Raw genomic sequence first — 27159 nt, forward strand, 5'->3', positions numbered from 1 at the left:
CCATAATCTAGTCTATAGTCTAGTCTATAGTCTAGTCTATAGTCTAGTCTATAGTCTAGTCTATAGTCTAGTCTATAGTCTAGTCTATAGTCTAGTCTATAGTCTAGTCTATAGTCTAGTCTATAATCTAGTCTATAGTCTAGTCTATAGTCTAGTCTATAGTCTAGTCTATAATCTAGTCTATAGTCTAGTCTATAGTCTAGTCTATAGTCTAGTAGTCTAGTCTATAGTCTAGTCTATAATCTAGTCTATAGTCTAGTCTATAGTCTAGTCTATAGTCTAGTCTATAGTCTAGTCTATAGTCTAGTCTATAGTCTAGTCTATAGTCTAGTCTATAGTCTAGTCTATAGTCTAGTCTATAGTCTAGTCTATAGTCTAGTCTATAGTCTAGTCTATAGTCTAGTCTATAGTCTAGTCTATAGTCTAGTCTATAGTCTAGTCTATAGTCTAGTCTATAGTCTAGTCTATAGTCTAGTCTATAGTCTAGTCTATAGTCTAGTCTATAGTCTAGTCTATAGTCTAGTCTGTAGTCTAGTCTGTAGTCTAGTCTATAGTCTAGTCTGTAGTCTAGTCTATAGTCTAGTCTGTAGTCTAGTCTATAGTCTAGTCTATAGGCTAGTCTATAAAGAATCTTATGGTTTTTAAGCAATTTTAAGGTTTTATGTAAAATAATTTCTTCTCTAGAAAATTTTGCATATAACAGTATCTGATATAGAAAATCTTTTAATAAACAGCTAAAAAAAAATATTATAACTTTTTTTCAGTACTAAATCGCCATACCCGTCGACCGAATGGTTCAACTGGTATGGGACCAGGAAATGGTACAACAGCCTTACATTCTGCTGGCACCGTTAAGCAGGTGAACAAAGTTAAACCAACTGTAAATAGACAACAACTGGAAGGACAAGTCATGTCACCATCCCAATACAATCGGTGAGTAAAATTAAAAAAAAAAAAATAATTAAAAATGTTTAAAGAAAAACTTCACACACTACCACTATCTTTAAAAAAAATATATATAAAAGAATTCTATAAAAATAAATAAAAAAATACTATGTAAATGGATTTTATATAAAAAAAAAACAAAAAAAAAAAAAAAATATGGAAGCACTATGTACAAAGAAAACGCTTAAATGTTTTTTCTCTCTTTCTACTATAATTTTCTTTATTAATTTTTTTAAAAATATAATGTGATTTTAGTGCTGTCTAAACTAGAAAAATAATTTAATTTAATTACCTTTTTAAAACAAACTGAATGAAAAAGTCCTAAAATCTCATTTATTAAAAAAACTACTGTTGTCATAATGTCTCATATAAATACAACCATGTATAAACTACAATCAACAATAACAACAACAAAAAATACATGTTACCTAAAATACCAAAAAAAAAAAATAAATAAAAAACAAACAAAAAATATATGTAAAACATTAATAAAAAAAACTAATAACTATTAATAATAATGATAAATAAAATAACTAATTGTAATTAATTATTTGTGTTTTTTAAGTTGTTTTTAGTTTGTTTTTAATTCTTTTTGCTTTTTGTTTTTAAATGCAATGAATATTATTTAATTTCTTTAAATGTTAAGAACACACTGTTTTATATATTTATTAATAAAATGGAAATGTTTCATAAATAAGAAGAAAAGAGATAGACATTAAATTAAACGATCTTACTAGCTGAAGTAAACAATATAGGAGGGGGTACAGAGTGTTTAAAAGTCTTCCAAAACTACTGGAGTCCCTGATCACAAGTTTACACCTCGTATTTCTGAGAAATTTAGAAACAAGTGTTAATGTTGCCAAGTGTTTTCAAACATCCTCAATCACATCATGTTTTCAAACATGATGTATTTGAGGATCACTACGATCTCCGATTAAATGAGCACCAAAAAAACTCTCAAAAAGTATTGAAAGATAGACAAATTGCGTGCTTGTTCTTCCCTAAAATTCCCGTTTAATGCGTTTGACTTTTTAATTAATTAAGTTTCTATAAATCGGTGATCGGAAATGATAATATCATTGTGAGTATCAGAGCTCTTAAGGCTTTATGACTTGATTATTAAACTGCAAAACTTAAAAAGAGTGTCAAATTCCATTTTTATATATCATTGTCATGTGAACTGTATGATTTGAAACAAGAACTGTTCGTACATTTCAACGATTTTGTTGAGACTTTCCTGAAGATACAGATCCAACAAATATCCCCAATGGCACATCTAACCTGGATAACGCACTAGGCTGTGGTAACAGAAGGGGAATTTTAATGTTCCTATGTTTTCGATTTGATACATTTATGATCGTGTTGCACCAAATTTTGATATTAAGATGATATATTTCTTCATGAATAATACGTCAAATCTTAATGAATCAGAATTGGATTTTGATCGAACTATTGCAAATTTTTATCCGAAAAACTTCTTTATAACAGTTTCCTCAACAGAAAGTCTTGTGTATAACAGTTTTTTTTAAGAAAAATGTTATGAAATCTGTATAATAGTCTGTATAATAGTTAATTTTAAAGAAAATCTTGTATTTTTGTAAAACAATATTTTCTACAGATAAATAGTATTTTCTATAAAAAAATATTCTATAAATATTTTGTATAACAGTTTGTTCTGTGGAAAATCATCTGTATAAGATTTTATTATAAAGAAAACAGTTCTGTATATTGTGTATGACAGTATTTTCTATAGAAAAACAGATTCAATAGAAAGTCTTGTGTATAAAAGTTTCTTCTATAGTTTGTTCTGTAGAAAATCTTCTGTATGACAGTCTATTTTAAAGAAAATGTTGTTTATAATAATTTTTCTTTTGAAAATATTCTGTATGACAGTTTTCTCTATATAACATTTTCTCTAAAACAGTATTTTTTAGAGATAAATAGTTTTTTCAATAAAAAATATTAGTAGAATATTTTGTATAATAGTTTTTTCTGTGGAAATCATCTGTATAACAGTTTATTCTATAGAAAACAGTTCTATATATTGTGTATGGCAGTATTTTCTGCAGAAAAACATTTTTAAAACTGATTCCTCAATAGAAACTCTTGTGTATAGTTTCTTCAATAGTTAGTTCTGTAGAAAATCTTCTGTATGACAGTTTATTTTAAAGAAAATTTTGTGTATAACAGTTTTTCTATAGAAAATTTTCTGTATAACAGATTTTCTATAGAAAATTTTCTGTATAACAGTTTTTTGTAAAACGGTATTTTATAAAGATAAATAGTTTCTTTTACAAAGGAAAATATTCAGAAAATCTTTTGTATAAAAGTTTGTTCTATAGAAACCAGTTCTGTATATTGTGTATGACAGTATTTTCTACAGAAAAACTTTTTTAAAACAGAATCCTCAATAGAAAGTCTTGTGTATAAAAGTTTCTTGAACAGTTTGTTCTGTAGAAAATCTTCTTTATGATAGTTTATTTTAAAGAAAATTGTGTGTATAACAGTTTTTCTGTAGAAAATCTTCTGTATAACAGTTTTCTCTATGGAACATTTTCTGTAAAACAGTATTTTCTACAGACAAATATCTTCTTCTATAAAAAATACTCTGAAAATCTTTGTTATAACAGTTTATTCTGTAGAAAATCATCTGTATAACAGTTTATTCTATAGGAAACAGTTCTGTATATTGTGTATGACAGTATTTTCTATAGTAAAATCTTTTTAAAACAGATTCCTCAACAGAAAGTCTTGTGTATAACAGTTTCTTCAATAGTTTGTACTGTAGAAACTGTTTTGTGTAAGAGTGTATTTTAAAGAATATTTTGTGTATAACAGTTTTTCTATAGAAAATCTTCTGAACAACAGTTTTCTTTATAGATAACTTTCTGTACAACAGTTTTTTCCACAAATAAACTTGTTTACACTAGTTCCCTCAATTGAAAATCTATTGTATAACAGTTTCTTCTGCATAAGTAAGAAACTGAAATTATTTAACAAATTTCTTATTATGAAACATTTCCAAAATATATAATCTCTATGGTTGCAAATTTTATATTAATAAACTTTAAACTTAAATAAAAATAAACAGTCAAATTAACTTAAATTTATTAAATTTAAACAAAAAAATCTAAAACATTAAAAAATATTAACAACATTGTAAGCAAATGCTTAAAAACGTTTTTTTTTCTCTTTAATTTTAACGGTTTTGTTTCAGGCCTCCCGAAAATGAAGCTAATCCTTATGCGGGCTATCAACTTGCTTACGAAGTTAAAAAGCTCATGTATGCGTCCATTATTAACTTTTTTCTAAACTAACTCTATAATTTTTCATACATACTTAAACTGCTACTACTTACTTACTTACTTACTACTAAAAAAATCATTACTACTACTTACTTTACCACTTACTTAAAACAATTTACTACATTCTTACTTAAAATACTACTTTTGTTACAAAAATTTATAACTCATTTCAAAACAAACAAAAAAAAAAGAGTTGCTATAACTACTCGTTATAAATTTTTATCGTAAATTATTTATCGTATCGTAATATCGTATCGTAAATACACTTTTTTCTCGTAATTGCGTAACACTTTGTTTATACGTTCTACATAAAAAACAATTTTGTTTTGAATTTTTTTCAACTACTACATCATTTATTAATAATAATTATGGATTATTAATTATAATTACAACAATAACAATAATAATAATAAAGTATAATAAATTTATTACTTAATTTGTAATTATTTATTATTATTACGGTTATTGTTGTTATATATTTGTGTCACTTTTTGTTGTGTGAATGTCCCTTTTATTCTCGTATCTCTGTGTATGTATTATATGATTATTAAATTGTTTTTGTTATTGATTTTTTTTTCTTTCGTTCATTTTGTTTTATTGTTGTTTATTATAAAACTTCTTTCACACTCTTTCTTATTGTGTCTTGTCTCTATTTACTTTATAATTAAGTTTTTTGTATATGTATGTGTGTGTATCTAATCTAATTTATTCGATCGATTCAATATTATAAAAAAAACAAAAAAACAATCAATCAATACATTATTTTTCTTGTAATTTTTTTTTTAAATCTACACCTTTTTACAAATCTAGTGTAATGTGTAATGTCATTTTGATTTTTGCACTAATTTTCGTTGACATAATTTTTTTTAATCGAATTTAGAATATTTTGTGTAAAAGAATTAAATTTAATTAAAAAATCATAAAACAATGAAACTATAAACTACAAAACAGTTACACTAAATCAAGCTAATTTACATAATACATACTATATAGAAACAAATTCTCTTACATACAATTTCTCTCTAATAATATTAACTTGGCTTGAACACTTTTTAATAACAAATAAACAGTTATTGAATCAGTCGTTTATCATCTTACGCAAACATTTCTTACATCAGCTCAATTACATGTGTACATCGTCGTGTGTTTTTTGGATTAAAATTATACAAAAAATGTTTCTAATTTAGGGTTTATTTCAAAAGTTATTTTAAAATAACTTTCTTTTTGGTGTTAAATATATTCTATATTGTACTTCGCTGTTTAAAGGATAATACCAGGAACAGATTTCGCCTATTGCTGATGATGCTCCTAAATTCTATTTTCTATTCAGATCAATACGCTTTCTTACGAACTATATGCTGTATCAGTCAGGATCATCTTAAGAAAAAGATCGTGATCTTTATTATAAATGTAATTGTGTGTAGAATGATCATTAAAAAAAGATCGTGATCTCCTGATCATCTCATTTTTTCATATGGCTATATATAAATGCATTGGTAATTACTTTATTTCAATTAAAACTACATATTTTAAGGAACAAAATGCGATCGACATGTTTTGTCATGATCATCTTAAAAAAAAGATCGTGATCATGATACTTTATTATACTTGTAATGGCTTTTGAAGCATTTATTGCAGCTATCAGAATAATCTTTGAAAAAAGATCATGATCTCTTGATCACGTCTTTTTTATGAAGAATTGGTAATGACTTGATCTTAAAACTATATACTTTAATGAACAAAATGCTTTCGAAAGTTATGATCATCACAAGAACTCATGATCGTAATCATAACACTTTATTATAAATGTAATTGCTTTCGTGGCATTTACTGCAGCTGTCAGAATAATCATTAAAAAAGTTCGTGATCTCTTGATCATGTCATTTTAATGTGGCTAAATAAACTATATATTTTAGGGAACAAAATGCATTTGCTTGCTTTCGAAATATTTACTAAAGCGACGAAGATCATTGTTTTATTAAAATATCGTGATCACGATCGTCTAAATATTTGATCGTATACGATCATGAAATAGATCATGTCATTTTCATGTGACTAAATATGAAAGCTTTGCATTTTAAACTACATATTTAAGGGGACAAAATTCTTTTGCTTGCATTCGAAAGATCAAGATCATTGTTTTATTCAAATATCATGATCACGATCGTCTAAATATTTGACCGAATAGGATCATAAACTCTTTCACAGATTAACCCTAAAAGTTTAAGGAACAAAATGCTTTCGAAATATTTGCTATATCAATTAGGATCGTCACAAGAAATCATGATCGTAATCATAACACTTTATTATAAATGTAATTGCTTTCGTGGCATTTACTGCAGCTGTCAGAATAATCATTAAAAAAGATCATGATCTCTTGATCATGTCATTTTCGTGGGGCTAAAAAAACTATATATTTTAGGGAACACAATGCTTTTGCTTGCTTTCGAAATATTTACTACAGTGATCACGATCGTCTAAATATTAGATCGAATATGATCATATACTCTTTCAAATAGAAATATTAGCTATATTAGTCATGATCATCTTTAAAAAATGATCATGATACTTTAATATAAGTGTAAATTGCTTTTGAAGAATTTACTTTCAGAATAATCATTAAATAGATTGTGATCTCTAGATCAAGTAGTTTTCAATTCTTTTAAAGGCCAAAGCAAATAGACTAACTCATCACAAATCCTTTGGTGATAAATAGCGATCAGTAGTTTTTCTAATACTGTAACATAATGATGACCTAGAAGAGGTCAATTAACACCTCTTATGTATTCGTATTGTGTCATAAAATTTATCTACAATAAAATACTATGGATTAAATGAGCAATATAGCGGCAAATATAACTTGGGATATAACTCAAAAAATATTAATAGAAATAATATTTTTATTAATATTCGTCGATGGCCTAAATTTAAAACTTTTCAGAAGTCACCAGATCATCACATAAACATTGAACTCACCACTACTAACCAGCACTCAGGATCACATACAAATTTTTGCTCGAAAACTACTAACAAACAACATTCATTCTCTCTATCTTTCTCTATAACTCTCTATTTCATATTCAAATTTTGCAAACTTTTTTCTCTATAACAACATCTTTTTGTTTATAAATTTTCTCTTCAAGTAGCTTTAAAAAAAGTTTCTTTCGTAATTATTATAATATAAATAAATGTTTAGCAAGTATTTTTATTTTTAAATATATTTAGCTAAATAATAAAAGTAGCCCAAATAAATGTTAAAACAAAACTTTATATTTATTTGGGTTAAAAAAAAAAAAAATTTTTTTGCATTTTGATGTTTAGCACTCATTTTCAGTACAAAAAAAAGCAAATAAATGCCTATTGATGACTTGACGCCTACTTATTGCCATAGCTGGGAAAATAAATTCTAATTCAAACTTTTCTCTTTCTATCTTTTTATAAATAATCGTAGGCCCACGAGTCGTAGTACGGGTACATCACAAAATCAAAATGGAGGTGTAACACTGCCGGCCGGTATTGCGGATGATCAATCGAAAGATTTTGATTTTGAAAAGACCGAAATGAAATATGATTCAACGGGTATGTTCCACTGGAGTCCCGCCAAGAGTCTAGAAGACTGTATATTGGTAAAATATATTCACAAAATGGCTACCGAAGACTATTGTCATTAATTAAAAATTATTTTGTATTTTTTTAATATTTTCTCTTTATTTATTGAAACTATAGGATCGTAATCAAGCGGCCATGACAGTTTTAAATGGTCATGTCGTTGTATGCCTTTTCGCCGATCCTGACTCACCTCTGATTGGTTTACGAAATTTAGTCATGCCTCTGCGTGCTTCAAACTTTCACTACCATGAATTGAAGCATGTGGTCATTGTGGGATCAGTTGATTACATAAGGCGGGAATGGAAGATGTTACAAAATCTGCCGAAAATTTCGGTGTTAAATGGTTCTCCGTTAAGTAGAGCCGATTTAAGAGCCGTAAATGTTAACCTATGCGACATGTGTTGCATACTATCGGCCAAAGTTCCTAGCAATGATGATCCTACATTGGCCGACAAAGAGGCTATTTTGGCATCATTGAATATAAAAGCCATGACTTTTGACGATACCATCGGAGTGCTGAGTCAACGGGGTCCAGAATTTGACAATCTAACGGCTGCGGCGGGCAGCCCGATAGTGTTGCAGCGTCGCGGTTCCGTTTATGGGGCAAATGTCCCAATGATAACAGGTAAACTGCATTGCACTAAGTTGGCTGTGTTTGTAAAAAAACGACCAAAGCTTTTGCGCTTTAAATTTTGTTTGTGTGTATTTGTTTGTGTACGTGTATGTTGCCAAACAAATAACAACAAAATTATTAATACATGTTATTAATCTATGAATTAAGCCAATGGAGCTTTTTGCAATATCAACAAAGTTTTTATTTGAGTTTGAGAGATTCAAATAAAAACGGTCAGAGATTAGAGAAAGAGATTTCAAGTTTATTTTCATTTTATTTTGCTGAATAAGCAAATTCTATTGAAGAATTTTTCTTGATATAGAGAAAACTTCTTCAAAAGAATTTGGCTATTACTTCTTTTAAAATATGTTTGTTTGTGTTAAATAAGAAAAATGTTGAGTTCTATTTTTATACTTAAATTCTATTTAATAATTGTATTATTTTAAGATTATTCTAATTAACGTTTTCTTTAATTTTTAAAAGATTAATTGTGTTTTACTTTTTTAAATTATTCACATTATATATTTTAAATCATTTCTTGTATTTTTTTATTTCATTTGAAGGATTTTTCTTGTAGCCAAGAAAACTCCTTCAAATTATATATTTTCTTTCAAGAATTTTTCTTGAAATACAGAAAACTTCTTTAAAGAAGAATTTTATATTAAAAATTTCCTTCTCCGATTTCGACCAGAGTTTTAAAGTTGATATTGTAAAAGCCCCAAATCTACTAACGCCCAAAAGTCTAACCAAAAGAAAAGCTAAAAAGGGAAGGGTTGTACAAATTAGAAAAAAATTCTCAAAATTTGGATTTAAATAGAAATTCAAAAAGCTATTTAGTGGAAGTAAGGCACGAAAGTTGACATGTACCCTTCCAAATTATATTTCAAAAAAAATTAACAATTTCTATTGACTAACAATTTGTTCTTCGAGCCAGATTCAGCATAAATAACTAGTTCTAAAATCTTTTTTAAATTTCACTTTAAAAAGAGTGAAACTCTGCTGTTTTTTATTGAGAAAGATAACTGATTGTCGATATAGTATAAACCAAAGAATAAATAAGAAATGAAACTGCTGTCAAAAGTACCTAAGTCTACTGTCATCCGGTACCTTACTCTAAGAATGTATTAGTAGAATTCTCAAGTCAACATAGTTGCAAAAAATCGTATTGAAAAATATTGAAAAAAAATATTACATTTCAATTTATACTTTGAAAGGTTTCTTGAGATATTTTCCACATATTTTATCTACAAACATTTTATAAACACGTCTATTTGTTTTTTAATCTATAATATTGGAAAAATAAATTATTTATTTGAAATATATTTTACGTTTACCATACGAAAATTTACAACATTGTTTTTTTTAGTTTTAATTTCAACCAACAAAAATTCAATGTCAAAAAATAAAAAATATTTTTTTTTCGTTTGTAGAAAATATATTATTTTCGGGCTATTAAATGTGTTTAAATTGTGCAAAAAAATTATGAAATATAATGTTAAGTGATAAAAAATATTTCAAAGTGCTATTATCCTCAAATTTTCGCGAAAAAGTTTTGAAGTTTGGAGAGAGAATAACATTTTTACATATGTGTTGGATTTACACAGCACTCGTCTGTGAGAAGAGCGTAATGTTATTGTTGTAAAAAAATGACAGCGTTTCACTTCTTGTTTATTCTTTGGTATAAACTATTAGTCCTTTGGACCCGATGCAGTATACAAATTTAATCATTCTAATCACTAGTTCTAAAAGAATCTTGTATATTTAACAAACACTTGGTCCTTCGAACTACTTTTAGTATAAATAATAGTCCTTCGATCCCGATGCAGTACTAGTTCTAATATTTTATAACATTTATATAACGGAATCTTGTCACTTTAAAAAGTGTGAAACTCAGTAGATTTTTATTGAGAATAATAACTGATTATCGATGTAGTAATACGTGGTTGTTTTTTTTTTTTTTATTGAGAACAATAACTGATTGTTGATGTAGTAAAAACAGTTGGTCCTTCGAGCCCGTTGCAGTTTTGGTAATTTTTATATACAACATCCTGTCACTTTAAAAAGAATTTAGATTTTATATTGAAAACAATAATTGATTAGTTGGAAAGTTTAATTTCATTCATCATCTAAATTTGGAAATAACAACAGATTTTTAGTAGTTGGTGATACTTTCAAAGTCTCCAAAATTTTAATATCAATGAACTTTCACAACCCTTCACCTTTTGGCTTTTATACTTATGTGTAACAACTTAAGTGTTTTCTAAAAGTAAGTTTTTTATTAAATAAAAAAACTCCCGTTTTGGTTGTTTGCGTTAAAGAACTTGTCAACGATAGTAATGTGCAGTTTCTCGATCAAGACGATGACGATGATCCCGACACCGAACTCTACCTAACACAGCCATTCGCTTGCGGCACAGCATTTGCCGTTAGTGTCTTAGATTCGTTAATGTCCACGGTAATAAAGAAACGAAAATATACCTTATATTGACACGGAAAAACAAACTGTATTAATTTTAATCTTTTTCGAAACTTTAGACATATTTCAATCAAAATGCCTTGACCTTAATAAGATCGTTGATAACAGGAGGTGCTACACCGGAACTAGAATTGATATTGGCAGAAGGAGCCGGTTTAAGAGGAGGTTATAGTACGCCGGAAAGTTTAAGTAATAGAGATAGGTAAGTTTTGAACATAAAATACATTTTTTTAAAATATTATTTGGTATTAAATGTTTTTCTTAAAAAAAAAACAGATGCCGAGTGGGTCAAATATCATTGTATGATGGTCCTTTAGCGCAATTTGGTGAATGCGGCAAATATGGCGACTTATTTGTGGCAGCATTGAAATCATATGGCATGTTATGTATTGGCCTTTACAGATTTCGTGACACAAGCTCCAGTTGTGATGCCAGTAGCAAACGTTATGTCATAACAAACCCACCCGATGACTTTTCACTACTGCCAACAGATCAGGTAAAATATTCAAAGCTATTTTTACCTTAATTTTCTCATAAATATTATTAAAAAAAATTCCCCCCTATTTAAGGTATTCGTTTTAATGCAGTTTGATCCGGGTCTGGAGTATAAACCACCTGCGGTACGTGCGCCTACCGGCGGCCGCAGTACTACAACACAAGGCTCCGGGGTCGGTGGGGGCGGTTCAAATAAGGATGATAATTCCTGATTGTTACTGTGTAGCGCCTTAACTGATGGTCCTTACTCGTACATTTGAACGTTGGAGATTTCTTTTATGCGCAAACTGACACAATTTTGGCACAAAACCATAGGCATATTTTTTACACAAATTAGGCAAATACTGCATCTTATTAAGCAGAACTAAATTATTCAATTCTAGAACAAAATTATTTTAAAATCTAACGAAATTTTTTTTTATATTTATATTCAGATTATCGCCAAAAATCTGTCTTTTTGTGCATTTTATATTTATTTAAACATGATTTAATAATGATTTTAAACGCAACATTAAACCGGAATACTTAAATGAAAAAAAAAATTGTATTCTTTATAGAGTATTAAAGAAAAAGAAGACAAACAACAATTAAAAATCATGTTTAACTAAATATAATTGTATACATCTAAACAAGAATAGAAAAAAATCTCTTAAAAACAAATTTACCAACCAACGTTCAATTGTTTAAATTATTGCTTCCCACACCATTCCGTTAGCCCTATTTAGAACCTCAACTAACATGACATTTTAGTTATTTTTTTTTATTAAAAACCGTAATAAATCTATCTTTCACTCTCTATCATTATATATCTTTGAACTATCCTTTTAACCTTTTCAATTGCTTACTTGAATTAACATTTATTGTTATTAAAATAATTAGTTAGTTTTTCTTTTAAATATTTGATTAGTTTTAAAGAAACAAAAAAAAAATATTATTTTAAGTTTTAAAGATTTTTGTTGTAGTCGTCTTGCTCGATCAATTATTTTAAAATATTGTTTATTTAGAATTTAATTTGAGTTATTATTATATATTTTTTGAATTATTTTTATCAATAAACTTTTCATTTATATTATTCTTATGATTTTGTGTATTTCGTTTTTTTAATCATTTTAATTTATATTATAAAACAGTGGTTCAAACTATAATGTATCACTATTACTGTATCATGATCATGTTGATAGCAAGAGCATTAAAACATTTAAGGAATTTGTACTTTTGAAATTTTACATGTCTTCAATATCAATTTGCCAAAGGCGATTAAGTCCTTAATCGGCTTTGAGCTTAACGTTCGATCAGGCTCATTTTGTATTCCTTGCGGAAAAAATTGAGAATAACAAACCTTTTAAAGTAACAACTATTCTCAAGATATTCGAAAATGCGATATCGCGTAGTACTTCATTGTTGCTTTTACAACAATCAAATCCTGGTGTCGGAAAAACACGAGTACCTTTTCTCAAGGAAGTGGAAAAGTTCTATTAACTAGAATTGCTTCGAGATATCTAGCAAAGATGAACAACTTCAACAATATAAATTTATTTTATTCAAGGCAGAAACATTAGAACTCTCTTGCGTTATGGTCTGAGGCATACTCTTAAATGTATCGAAATATGTTTTTTACATCCAATTTGGGCTCTGAGTAATTCCAAACGACTGTCTCAGCTAGAACTTGCATTACTCGAGGAAGAATTATGAATTGTCTTTTGATCTCGGTTTTAAAATTGCCCAAATAGGGCTAGTTTACGAGAGAGGTTCAAATCTTTTACAGGGACAACAGTGATTGAGTTATTTCAACAGAAGGATCCGTATGACTCAAGTAACCCTAAGCCAACCAATAGCCGCATTTAATACTTCGTTTCGAATCAATCGAACTATGTTTATGAGAGGGAAGCAAACCTCTTTAACCTTTTATCGGATTTCGCGTGGTTCTCGACAATTAGATCTTGGTTTCGAAAAGACACCAGGAAGTAGAAACGTTGGCGCAAGTTATCTAGCAAAGACGAACAATTCCAACAACATGAATTTATTTTATTCAAGGAAGAAACATTTGGAGATCTCCGTCGCGTTATGATCCGAGGATTAATCTTAAATCTATTTTGGCTCCGAAAAGTTCCAAACGTAACTCTCAACTAGAATTGGTTTCACTCGGGGAAAAATTATGAAAATAAAATATAATCGTATTTTGTATATTGCCCCGAATCGGACAAGTGTCCGAGAGAGGATCAAATCTTTTGAAGAGACATCATGATTGAGTTATTTCAACAGCAGCAGAGGATTCCCGATGACTCGAATTACTCGCTGCCAATGAATAATGAATAAAAGTTTTGTTTCGAAACAATTCGTAATCTTCTAGAAAATCAATCGGACTATGTTTATGATAAGGAAGCAAACCCTTAAAATGTTACAGTTGTAGTTCTAACAACTTCCAGATCTGGATTTTGGAATGACTCAAAAGAGAATTACTACAAATCTATTACACAGAGGGAAAAAAAGACGTTTTAAAATTATATATGCTTGGTACAAAATTGACACCAAAGTGTTTATAATTTTTCAATAACATCCGTTGTCAAAGAATGTACGGATAGTTGTCAAATCAACAACAAAAATATAAAAAATGCACAACGTTATCAAATCAACAAAAAAATAATAACGTGTTTCAAAAGTGACAACGCTATGTTGTCAAACAGAACGTTGAGATGTCGAAATGATAACGATTCGCTGTCGAAATCACAACGATACATTGCCAAAATGACTTAATGCGTTGTTGACAACGAGGTGCTGTCCAACTTATAACGGTGGTTTTCAAAATGATAACTGGGTGTTATTTAAATTGTATACACATCCGTTGTCTAAATGTTAGCAAACGTGGTAAGCTCACTTTTGACAACGGATTGTATAAATTTCGGTACTTTTCCACCGTTTTTCCCTCTGTGCATGAAACAAGTTCAACCCCAATATGTTTCCTTTAATCGGAATGGGTTTTTGTTAGGAAGAATTCGAAACGAAAACGTTTGTTCAAAGCTATTTATTTCGAATATTCTCCCCAACAAAGATATCGATTATTTTGAGACTGTTTGACCAGCAACCATTTAATAATTATGGCTCTGAGGTTGGATATATATATATAAAATATTTGGAAGTGAATATGTTTGGAATTCTATTGCAAAGACTTTTAAGGATTCCTTGATCTAAGCCATAAAGTTCCTCAATCAAGTTTCAATCAAATTTGAAAAACTCGCGGTAAAGTTCGAATTAATGTTTGGAATAAGCTCATACACTGAGAAAAAATAAGCTTTAATTGTAATAACTGAATTTGCCAGTCAGCAAAATTTCAATAGAGATTGTTAAACTTTTATTACGAATAATACATCTGAACTTTACAACATCCAAAGTTTTTGTCTTTGTGGAACATTTTGAATCTAAACGATTTATGAGCGAAAGGAAATTCACATACATTTCAGACATCAGCATTAAACATTATTGAGACCATCAATCATTGTAAAATCGCAACAGGAACTATTGCTAAATTTTGCCCACAGTGGCAAAGGAAACAAATTTAATTAAGACAAATATAAAGTGATAATGAATGACCACAAAATAATTTATTTAATTTAATTTAATTATTTTTCTTTTTATTTTCTTTTAATTTTTTACAACATTAGTGGGCCGACTACGATGAAAAGGTAAGGTGTAATTTTAATTTATTTTCAAGTTTTATATTTATTACGGTAATTAAATTTTATTATTTTTTTAACTAACAATTATTAATAAAATTTCCAATTTTTTTGTTTTATATGTATTTCTTTTAATTTGTAAATGTTATGTTGTGTTAACTGGGAACTGTAAAATCAACTAATTGATGTTTAACCTAAAATGTATGAACTTCTAACAAAAAACTACAACTAAAATACTAACCAAATAAACAAAACTAAAAATTTGAAACTAACATTAGATGGTGTGATATAAGCAATTGGGAACCATTAGTAAGGTAAGCTACACATTAAACAAGAAAAATTAATTTAATTAATTAAGACAAGCTAAAGAAATTATGAAAATGAAATGAAAGAAAAAGTAAAACTGTACTACTAACTAAAGCAAATGATTGTGAATCAAAAAAAAAAAAAAAAAAAAAAAAAAAAAACAATTTAAAAACAAAATAATGAACTAGAAAAATTTAAATTTAACAAATAACAAAATAAAATTCTAAATGGAACAAAATGGTAGTTTAGAATAATATTATAAAATTTAAATATTAAATCTAGCGATGAAAAAGAAGCATTTATTAACAACAAATTAACTAAAAACAAAAATACCAAAAACTTTCGCTAACAAAAAACTAAGGCAAGGACAACTTAAAACAACCAACAAAAAAGAAAAAAAAGACTAGCTTAACTAAAAACATACAAACGAACAAAACTATTGTACTTTTTTTTAAAGCTTAAGAACCATAAACAAAATGTAACAGCTTCTCGTAAACGAAACAAACTTAAAAAACACACACATTACAACAATACAAAACTTAATTAAAAAAAAGCCTGCTTAAAATTTTTTTAGTAAAGACAACTAAACAATTTCAATTGTTTGAATTGAATAGGCCAAGCAGTTAAAATAGAACACAAATGATAATGGCTTTTAAAAACTGATTATGTTTCAGACAAGAGACAACTGTTTTTAGGAAACAAGAAAAGCAAAATATACTGAGCATCAAAATCAGCTTTACTGAACTTAAAATGATTAACATAAATTCTAAAATTTTTGCATTAATGCATGTGAAGTTTTTTTTTATTATTATTATAATTATTATTTTTATTTACATAAACTCAAGAAAAACAAAAACAAACTATTGCTAAACTACATTGATACTCGAAGAAAAACATACAAAAAAAATTTATAAAAAATAACGAATGAAAATTGTAAAAAGTCTCACAAAACTCTCTTTTTCAAAAACTCTTTCACATTTACACATAATACACTCACACATACACACACTCTCTCTAATATTCAATTGTTCTTAAAAGCTTCTATATAAAAAAATCACACAAAAAAAAATTAAAAATTTATAAAAAAAAAAGAAAGTTAAAGAACGTTTAAACTTACGTTAGTTACACAAGCAGAGTTTAAATATAACGACAAGTTTTAGCATGCAGCTCTATTCTCTTGGAAACTTCTCATTGGCAAAAATTTAGCATTTAAATGCAACTCTGTTTTTGAGTAATACAACTCTGTTAACTGCAAATCTATGTTAAAAAAACGTTTAAGACAATATGTAGTACGCCACGATATTTGGATCTATGTATTTATTTTTTGAAACGACCCGAAGCCTTATTGTGATATATAGTTACGGAAGAGATTCAAATTTTCCAAAGAGATTGCGATGATTGATTTATTTACACAACACAGGGTTCCAGAATGACCAAATTCGAAAACGTCTAAAAAATCAATCGAAATATATTTACGATATCTGGCTTTCTAAAGCCTTAAAAAGACGATACCGCTGTAGTTCTAACAACAGCCAGAATTGCGGGCGTTTCTAGTAACTTCTTGTATATCTATTTCGATACGATCCGAGGTCCTTTATCGAAAATCTATACATATATTTTTTCTACCGGAAATCAATCGGTGTAATATCTATGAGAAAATAATATATTTTGGTTTCCGATATATACATCGATAGCTCGTGAGATAAGTAGTTCGGAAATGATCGTTATCACAGTCCGCATCTCTTAGAATACAAGCGAAATACATTGTGAGTATTCGGCCATTTCTAGTAAGAGGTTGTATATCTGTTTCGATATGATTCGAGGTCCTCTATCGGTATGTCTATTAGAGAAACAAATATATTTTTGTTTCCGATTTATACTGTACATCGATAGATAGTGAAATAGGTAATTCGGAAGTGAATATTACTGCATTAAAAGTCAAGTCTAAGATATTGAGTGAATTAATAACATATGTATATGTATATCTGTTTCGATACGATCCAAGGTTACCTAAGAGAAACTAATATCTTTAAAAGATCTAGCAATAAATTTTATATTCTGAAACATTTTCCTATAAATTGTTCGACTCTATCAGTTAGAGGAGAATTTTGAACTGTTTTATCAACCGGATCGAAGTTCTTGAAATGTCAATAGTTGTTATTCAATCGACCCACTTTTACGATCTAGACGAACGTATTTCGATGTTCTTAAAATGTCAGTCTGAAATGGCTCGAATCACTCTCTGTCACCGATGTACCGCTTTATCAGCCTGGAAATGTCCATAATGATTGAATTGTTAATTCCACGACAATTAATCGGTTCATTCTCGATTATTAATGAACTATTTTACCAGCCGGAATTTGCTTTCCTCAGGTGGAATTTAGGACGTCTTATGAAGTTCTTAAAATGTCAATAATGATTGAAATATTAATTCCTCGTCAATCAATCTGAACCTGCTCGATTCACACATGTCATTGATGGTTGCTTTATCTACCGGAATTTGCATTCCTCAGGTGAAATTTAGAACGTCTTACGATGTTCTTGAAATGTCCATAATGATTGAAATGTTAATTCTACGACAATTAATCTGAAATGGCTCTATTCAAAGTCACTGTCTTTGATGAACTGCTTTATCTACCGGAATTTGCATTCCTCAGAAGGAATTTTGAACGCCTTACGAAGTTCTTGAAATGTCGATGATTGAAATGTTAATTCCATGATAATTAATGTGAAATAGCACGATTTAAAGTCACTGTTTTTTATGAACTACTTTATCTACCGGAATTCGCATTCCTCCGGTGGAGTTTAGAACGTCTTTTGAAGTTCTTGAAATGTCGATAATGTTTAAAATGTTAATTCCATGACAATTAATGTGAAATGGCTCGATTCAAAGTCACTGTCATTGATGAACCGCATTATCAACCGGTAATTGCATTCCTCAGGTGGAATTTACAACGTCTTACGATGTTCTTGCAATGTCCATAATGATTGAAATATTAATTCCACGACAATTAATCTGAAATGGCTCTATTCAAAGACATCTATCTATCGGAATTTGCATCCTTCATGTAGAATTTAGAACCCCATTTCGAAAATACTCGATTCCAAGGGAGTATGATTACGATATAGACGTAGAAACATATGATTCAGTTGAAGTTGTATTAATGTCAAAAATTATACAGAAAGATTCCTGATATTTGATCGACATCTTCCATTCGAAGTCAAATTTCATATTGAATGAACTTTACAAAACACTTAGGTGCCTGGAATTTTGAGCTTTAACTCAAAACTAGGTTTATTAAATAAAAATAAACAAAAATCCTTAGTATTTTGTCGTAGAGATCATTCTCCAAAAAAAGGAAAAGAAGAACACATCAACAAATCCATGAATTTTAAAACGTGTCATGACTTTTGCAAATAAGCAAAAGGTTTCAAAAGACTTAGCACAAGGACTTATGGAAGCGTGGGAAAATTTTGAATGGAAGATGTCGCCATAAAAAGCTGGCAAAAGAATAGAGCTGTAATTCCTCTGCTTGTGATAGAAAAAAAAAGTTTATGTAAATATTTTGTAAATAATTCAAAAAATCGCAAAACAAATATATTATTACTAACTTTAAATATGAGTTTAATTAAAATAAAACACATTTATTAATTTATTTAAATTACTATTTAATATAAACAAAACGTTTTTATATGTTTACTGACTATTTAACGAATGAATGCATACATTTAAAATCCTGTCAATACACTATACAACAACAGAAAATAAAACCAAAAAAAAAAGCTTCTAAGTTTTTGGATATTTGTTCAATGAAAACACTGCCAACGCGTATAGAAATCACGAACAAGAAAAATGATAAAAAAAAATAAAATAAACAAAAAAAACTTTTTAACGTAATTTAACAATATATAAATTAATTATATAGAAAATGAAAAAAATACTATGAAAATTAAAAAAAAAAAATAAATAAAAATATACGACAAATTTTACATAAAACGCAATAGTTAAATATTAAAAAATAAAACATTTTTAATCAGACACAATTAACAGACACACAAACACTTATAAAAGACACTTCATTCAAAAAATATTGTTCACTTTCACAGACATTTAAAACACAATAAGGAAGAAATATTAATAAACAAAAAAAGTTATGGTCAGGTTAATAAAAATAACGGGAAATATAAAGCTTAAGCAAGAATTTGGGCAAATATTTAGTTGATCTTACAAAACTTTGGTCACAGCAAACTTTAATAACAAACAGCTGTTTAAAAACTTTGTTTGCTGTTACAGAGTTTTGCAGGGAGCAATTAACTAAACAGCTTTGTAGTATTTAGAATGTTTGTTTTAAATGACCATAACTTGTTATTTAAAAAAAGAAATAAATTACATTAGATTTAAAATAAATAAAATAACTTACATTAGATTTAAATAAATTACAAAATACCAAACAAACAAAAAAAAAAAAAACATTTTTACCTTCAACATAAAATACAATTTAAATAAATAATACCATAAAGGAGTAAAATTTAAAATAAAATAATCTAAAACAAATTACATGCCAATAAAGCTTAAATAAACCAAAAACATTAAATAAAATAAAGAAAAATATTTCAAACGTATAGAACGATCTACATACATTTAAAATTAATAAATGCATTAAGCAAAAATAAAAACAAAACAAAAGAAAATATAAAGCTTAACACCAATTTTATAAAAAAAACCAAAAACATTTTTTTTCAGTAAATAAATTTAAAGAAAAAAAAAAACTAAATGCAGGAATATTCATTGATAAAAAGCAATATTCATAGTAAAACAACAAATTACAAAAACTAAACCAAAAAAAGTCTTAAAGGTAATAGAGAGAAAGAAAAAACCTTAAAATATATCTTTTAAAGACAAAATGCCATCTATAAAGAAGCCTAAAAAGCCCCCCCCCCCCCCCAGCTAGTACTTAAATTTAAAACTAGGAACTAGCCTAAAAACCAAATAACTTCTTACTCCAAAAATTCTACACACCCCCCCTGGCTTTAGTTGCTCGCTTGTGTATTATAAATAGAATTTCCAATTTTAGTTTGAACAAATTACGAGCTTTTAACACATTAAAACACAAAAAACTAACAAACACATTAGCATGAGGACATTGTTATTAATTAGTTTAAAATAATTTAATTTTTATAACAATTATAATAGTTTAAATTTAAACGTACATATTAAACATTCATTATTATAACACAAAAAAAAAAAATACACTGTTTAAATTATAAAAAAAAGAAAAAAGAAAATTGTGGATAAAATTCGCATTTAATTTTAAAAAATGTTAACAAAATTCCGCCGAATTATTAAAAGAAATGAAGAAAAACCCAAAAACAAAAATATGACTTGTTTTATTAAAAAAACAAAAAAAAAAATATATTTCCTTTTTCGTTAAAATGGGCTAAATATTTTTGCAATTTAAAAAAAAATTATATAATTGATAACAAATTTATTTTCATGATATTGCCTTAAGCCAAGAGAAAAGTTTAATATGAGTACAGTAAATGCAGTGGGTTTAAAAAGAAATTAATCTCTGCTGTTTGCATTACTTAATCTTATTGTAATTGTATCAGTGATTGGCTGCATAGTCCTTGATCTTAAACAAATTCCTTGTTAACAGGGTAATGATTACATTTTCAATTACAATTACATTTGAAGTAATTTGAAATTTGGACAATTATAATTACTTGTAATGGTGAATCACTCATAATTACATATAATTGTAATTAATAAAACCTAAATTACAATTAAAAGTAATTGTAATTCGTAAAACATCAATTACAATTGGAAGTAATAATGAATTGGTCAGTTACATATAACAAGTAATTGTAATTGACAGTTAAGAATTGAAAAAATTATAAATTCCCTGTAGTCCAGAACTAAATATTTACCTCCTTATTCATAAACTATATTTTATTTAAAAAAGGTTTATAAAACAAAATTTCCATACAAAATTTGATTAATAAACCATTTGTAAAATAAAAATTTGTTTTATACTTAGGGTTATCACTAGACACCCACAACCCAAATAGAAAATAATTCAGTCAGAAAACTAGTCCAAAGGAGTCAATACATGGCATTGAAGCTTTTTCGCTTTTTAGTATCTACTCTCTATATAACTTGGTTACAGTAAAATGACAACTGTCTCTGCTCTCGCTTACAAAAGTGAGGAGAGTCTTCTCTCCCGTTTACAAACAGTACATTTTTTTATCCTGGACCATCTCTCAGGGGATGGCCCCTACTCAAGCAGTGCATTGTGCTGGAACTAGGAAAATAGGTTGTGGGAGGATATAGGAAGTAGTGTTTGTGGACATTTGATTTAAATCTTTTCACACCGAAAGTGGCGTAAAAATATACGGGTATCGGGAACAAGTTTCCTAATGTCAAAGCAACACATTCCATTATAGTATCGATAGAACAGTGAAATACACCCCACGTTGCGACGGTGCTCCAGTGAATCAATAGAGTTGGATACTCTACTGTCACTAAAAAGTACCTTTGCCCTCTACTGTACGCGGTCCAAAATAGACTTCGAAGGTCCGGCCCATACATGTGAGTTATATTCTATGTAATGGTGTAAATAGTAAGAAGATCAGATGGAGTGAAGTATGTCTTACAACGTTTCAAAAAACCTAAAGTTCTACAGAAACGATTCATAAAGGAAGCCGTTGTTTAAGAATATAAAACTCCCTATAAAATCCAGTCGAAGAGATGACTAATTCCTCTGATAAAACCTAGTAGACTTCGAGGTCTGAAACCCCCAATTTCCCCCACAGTTCGTCATGGAACTTATTTCATAGCCATTTCAACCTGAGATTCTGTATTAGAGGACAGTGGCAAAGTAAGTGCTCAACCGTCTGTAATTCCTCAGCATCTTCGCATATACTGCAATATTACTGTCCCAATTACTGAAAAATAACTTAACTGAGCAAGGGGCGGTTAAAATCCCTGTGAGACTCCTAAGACAGCTTCCTATAAGTATCCTGGTAGTCCTAACATCAAGGATCGGCCATAAGACTTTTGAAAATTTGCAATCTTTTCTACTATTCAAGGACTGGTTGATGATGTTACGGACTCTTTCGAAAATCAATCTATAATAGTGACAGATGATGGAAGGTTTCACACTTCAATCCCTTTCATCTATGTCAAGGTTCGTACCTAGTCTACCATGCACATTATAGTGCCCCGACATCCAACACAGTAGTAAACAGTATCATAATGTCCCTAAGAGCATTTCTACAATTCCAATGTATCGACTTTTTCAATTAGTTTTCGAAAACCAAAATGCCAAGGCCAAAGAGTAGAACTTACGTATATAGTTATTTATAAGTCAACACTAGACTCCTACTAAGTAATGCAGGCGGTATATACTCATCATTGATAATTAAGTTTTTTAGTAAGAACAAGTCATTAACATGTTTGACCGAGTTCCGGTCGTTACTTTGCCGATATATTTAGTGACGGTCCACACACGAAAACTTTAGTTGAGAAACTTTTTCTTAATTCTCTTTTAAAGTTTCCTTATTGTCTACACATAGAAACTTTTGTTTCAGAAACTACGTGTTAATTGTATTGATTTGTTTTTGTACGAATGAGAAAAATAACAAAACAAAACGAGTTTCCGAGTACGAGAAACTCCGTACCGCGAGAGAGATAGTTTCCTAGTAAAGAGTTACAAACGATCTTTCTGAAAAATTGTATGATTTCGAATATCGTGATCGTATAATCACGAATGTGATGACACAACGTAAAACGAAGTAATAAAACGATATAAACCCCCCAAATTTTACAATTTGAAATATATATATTTAAACTCCAGTCCTAAACCTTTGATTAGTACTGTTTCTCTCAAATGTCGATCGTTTGAAAGGCGAAGTTTCCTTAAGCTACATACTTTGTGTGATTACCGGTCTTGACGACGTAATATCATCGAGGCCGACTCACTATCAGCCCTTGTGAAAATTAACACTTTGCCTAATTAATGCTTTGAACAATATTATCTTCCAGCGATTTGGATTTCAACCAACAACCAGCATGAAGTGTCGGATTTATAGCGTCATTTGTTTTCTTTAAAAGATGTTGTGATTCAGGACTAGTTTTAGAAAGGTTAGAAGGTTAAAAGCAAAAACTAATGGAATCTCACTACATCAAACCAGATTTGCCTCTTTTCAAACACACTGTAATGAACTAAAGCCTACTAAAATGTAAAACTAATTTAAATAAACTTTAAACACTTGGTATATTTTTAATTATTCAAATTAACAATATGAAAAAATCCAATTATTTAATACTTTGCAATTATTCACCTAAAAAGTTTAATTAAAATAAAACTCAAAAAAACTGCAAAATCTAGCTACACAATATGCCAACGAATACTCAAATTCTAATGACTTTTGAAATTCAACAAAATAAGTGAAAAAAGAAAAAGACAAGCAAAAATATAACAAAATATTAAAAATAAAAATTAATTAAATAAAATAAAAGAGAAATTTGTATCTGAAAAATTCTGCCAAATATTCGTAATAAATAAAAACAACAAAACTTCGATTAAATATTTATTTTTTCTAAGCGAATACGTAAAATAATAAAACCGAAACTCATTTTATAGAAAAAGGCTACATAAAAAAAACTTAAACATAATAAAACATTAAAATTTAAAAATATAAAACAAAAAACAAATCATAATAGAAAAAACTCTGGATGTTGTGAACCTTGATGAAATCATGTTTACTCGTACGATATTATAATAAAAAAAACAAAATAAAAAACACTTTCACATAAACACAAACACAATTTATATAAAAAAAAAAATCCCCCTTAAATCGTTCAGAACGTAGTCTGATTAAACAAAAGTAAAAATAAAAACAAAAACAAATTCATTAGGCAAACATAAAAAAATAAAACGTTTTAACTGTTTAGATAGATTAAATACTTTTTTATTTAATTATTAAAATAAAACTGATAAAAAAAACACTTAGATTAATAATAAAAAATAAACATTTATTAAGGAAAAGGCTTTTGTAATTTTATTTATTTGCTGCACTTTCAAATAAACACATCTAACAAACACAGCCCAAACCATAAACACTCACTCACTCCTTTTAACAATAACAGCATTCAAATTTATATAAATAAAAAAATAAACTCAATTATTTATTATTTTAGTTTTATTCTTTAAACTATAACAAATTAAATAAAAATCAAATATTTATTTAACAATAAATAAAAAACATAATCTTTTCGCCTATAAAATAAACAAATTTAAACAAAAATGTATGTAGCGCGCCATAACACAATTATTATTATTATTATAATTATGATTTTGTTTTATATTTATATTAAAAATTAAGACAAAACAAAAAAAAAACTTAACATCCCACAAAACATACAGAGTAGTTTAATGTTAATATTAATGAAATTTTTATTAAATATACGAAAATATAAAACAAAAAAATATAAAAAAATAAATTAACAAAACCAAAAAATATGTAAGAGTAATAATAGTATTTCAAAATTTGTCTAATACTAATAAAAAAATAAATAAAACACAAAAAAATTAACATACGAATGCTGATAATTTAAAAATAAAATAAAGAATTGTTAATGTTTAAAAAAAATTTGTTAAAAATAACATTTCAAATAAAAGTATGCAAAAAAATTTAAAGAAATTTGTGTTTTTTATAGTTAAGGGTTAAACGATTCCAAAACATGGCAATGACTTGTACTTATACAAGAACTTATACTTCAATGAGTACTACATAACGCCTGCATGACTTAGAAGGAGTCTAGTAATTATATCTATTAGACCTGTTTTTTTGTTTCCGAATTAGCCTTAATATTTTATTCCGAATTTACTACTAACTAACTACTAACTAACTACTACTAACTAACTAACTAACTAACTAACTAACTAACTAACTAACTAACTAACTAACTAACTAACTAACTAACTAACTAACTAACTAACTAACTAACTAACTAACTAACTAACTAACTAACTAACTAACTAACTAACTAACTACTAACTAACTAACTAACTAACTAACTAACTAACTAACTAACTAACTAACTAACTAACTAACTAACTAACTAACTAACTAACTAACTAACTAACTAACTAACTAACTAACTACTAACTAACTAACTAACTAACTAACTAACTAACTAACTAACTAACTAACTAACTAACTAACTAACTAACTAACTAACTAACTAACTAACTAACTAACTAACTAACTAACTAACTAACTAACTAACTAACTAACTAACTAACTAACTAACTAACTAACTAACTAACTAACTAACTAACTAACTAACTAACTAACTAACTAACTAACTAACTAACTAACTAACTAACTAACTAACTAACTAACTAACTAACTAACTAACTAACTAACTAACTAACTAACTAACTAACTAACTAACTAACTAACTAACTAACTAACTAACTAACTAACTAACTACTAACTAACTAACTAACTAACTAACTAACTAACTAACTAACTAACTAACTAACTAACTAACTAACTAACTAACTAACTAACTAACTAACTAACTAACTAACTAACTAACTAACTAACTAACTAACTAACTAACTAACTAACTAACTAACTAACTAACTAACTAACTAACTAACTAACTAACTAACTAACTAACTAACTAACTAACTAACTAACTAACTAACTAACTAACTAACTACTAACTAACTAACTAACTAACTAACTAACTAACTAACTAACTAACTAACTAACTAACTATCTAACTACTAACAAACTAACTAACTAACTAACTAACTAACTAACTAACTAACTAACTAACTAACTAACTAACTAACTAACTAATTAACTAACTAACTAATTTACCTAATCACCACACAAGCTTCCAGTGAGAAGTCAAAACAATAACAGAATGCGTAAATTGGATTCCTATATACATTGGGCGAACAGGGCTTAACATATTAACCTACAGCTAGAAGGCAATTAGGGTAATATCAGGTGATAAAGTTAAATCTAAGAACGTATTGCATTATAGTTAGTTAGTTAGATTGAAAGGAGGATGTATATACATGAAATCCGAAGAAATACACCTAGGCCTCTATCGGGCCTGTTGTGCGCTCCTTAACCAGTGCCTCAGGAGGGAATCGAACCACTAGCCTACCGGAGGCCACTATTGCATTATAAGAAACCTTTAAGTGAATACTCACCCAGAGGTAAGGTTTACACTCGGGAATTGTTGGCAACGAAAGAGCGAATGTATTAGCTTTAAAGAGAAGAGAGCTCAAGGTAGTTAACCTGACGAAGGCAAACCATTCGACGCAACGAAGATTGAATTAAAAATATGGGTGAGAGAATCCTATAAGGCAACTTGAATAAGGAAACGGTGAGTAGAACCACAAAGATCCGTTGGGTGTGTATTCTGAGTGGACACACAGGATTACGGGCACAGCTATACGAAATTGGACGTGCGGATTCAGACGAATGTAGAGCATGTGGCGAGGACAGAAAAACTATGGGGCACTTTGTTTGCCACTGTCAGGCAATAGTCGAAGTTAGATCCAAATATCTTGGAAGTGATATTATTTCGGATATAACATTTCTCACGAACACTGATTGGAAAATTCTTAGGAATTACAAACGTCCAGGAAACCGAGTTTCTGAACATACAAAAATACATTCAGCGAACACAATGTCCTTTTTACAAAC

The 27159-nt window shown here is 28.3% G+C and overlaps 1 protein-coding gene across 1 annotated transcript in view; it reads left to right on the plus strand.

Moving 5' to 3' along the window:
• The window catches only part of LOC119600268 (calcium-activated potassium channel slowpoke), a gene marked incomplete at its 5' end in the record, with an annotated part of 94875 nt that extends 79283 nt beyond the window's left edge, over nt 1–15592 (plus strand). Inside the window, 8 exons of the mRNA XM_037950389.1 lie at nt 765–933; nt 4163–4228; nt 7702–7876; nt 7977–8484; nt 10791–10927; nt 11008–11150; nt 11225–11444; nt 11518–15592. Coding sequence (XP_037806317.1) covers nt 765–933; nt 4163–4228; nt 7702–7876; nt 7977–8484; nt 10791–10927; nt 11008–11150; nt 11225–11444; nt 11518–11655 — 1556 coding nt within the window. The remainder of the gene's footprint in view (nt 1–764; nt 934–4162; nt 4229–7701; nt 7877–7976; nt 8485–10790; nt 10928–11007; nt 11151–11224; nt 11445–11517) is intronic.
• Between the last annotated feature and the right edge of the window lie 11567 nt (nt 15593–27159).

This window comes from Lucilia sericata, unplaced genomic scaffold, assembly GCF_015586225.1.
Source record: "Lucilia sericata isolate MDLA Ls3-8-SP2 unplaced genomic scaffold, ASM1558622v1 Contig000109F_arrow, whole genome shotgun sequence".
Classification (NCBI taxonomy): Eukaryota; Metazoa; Arthropoda; class Insecta; order Diptera; family Calliphoridae; genus Lucilia; species Lucilia sericata.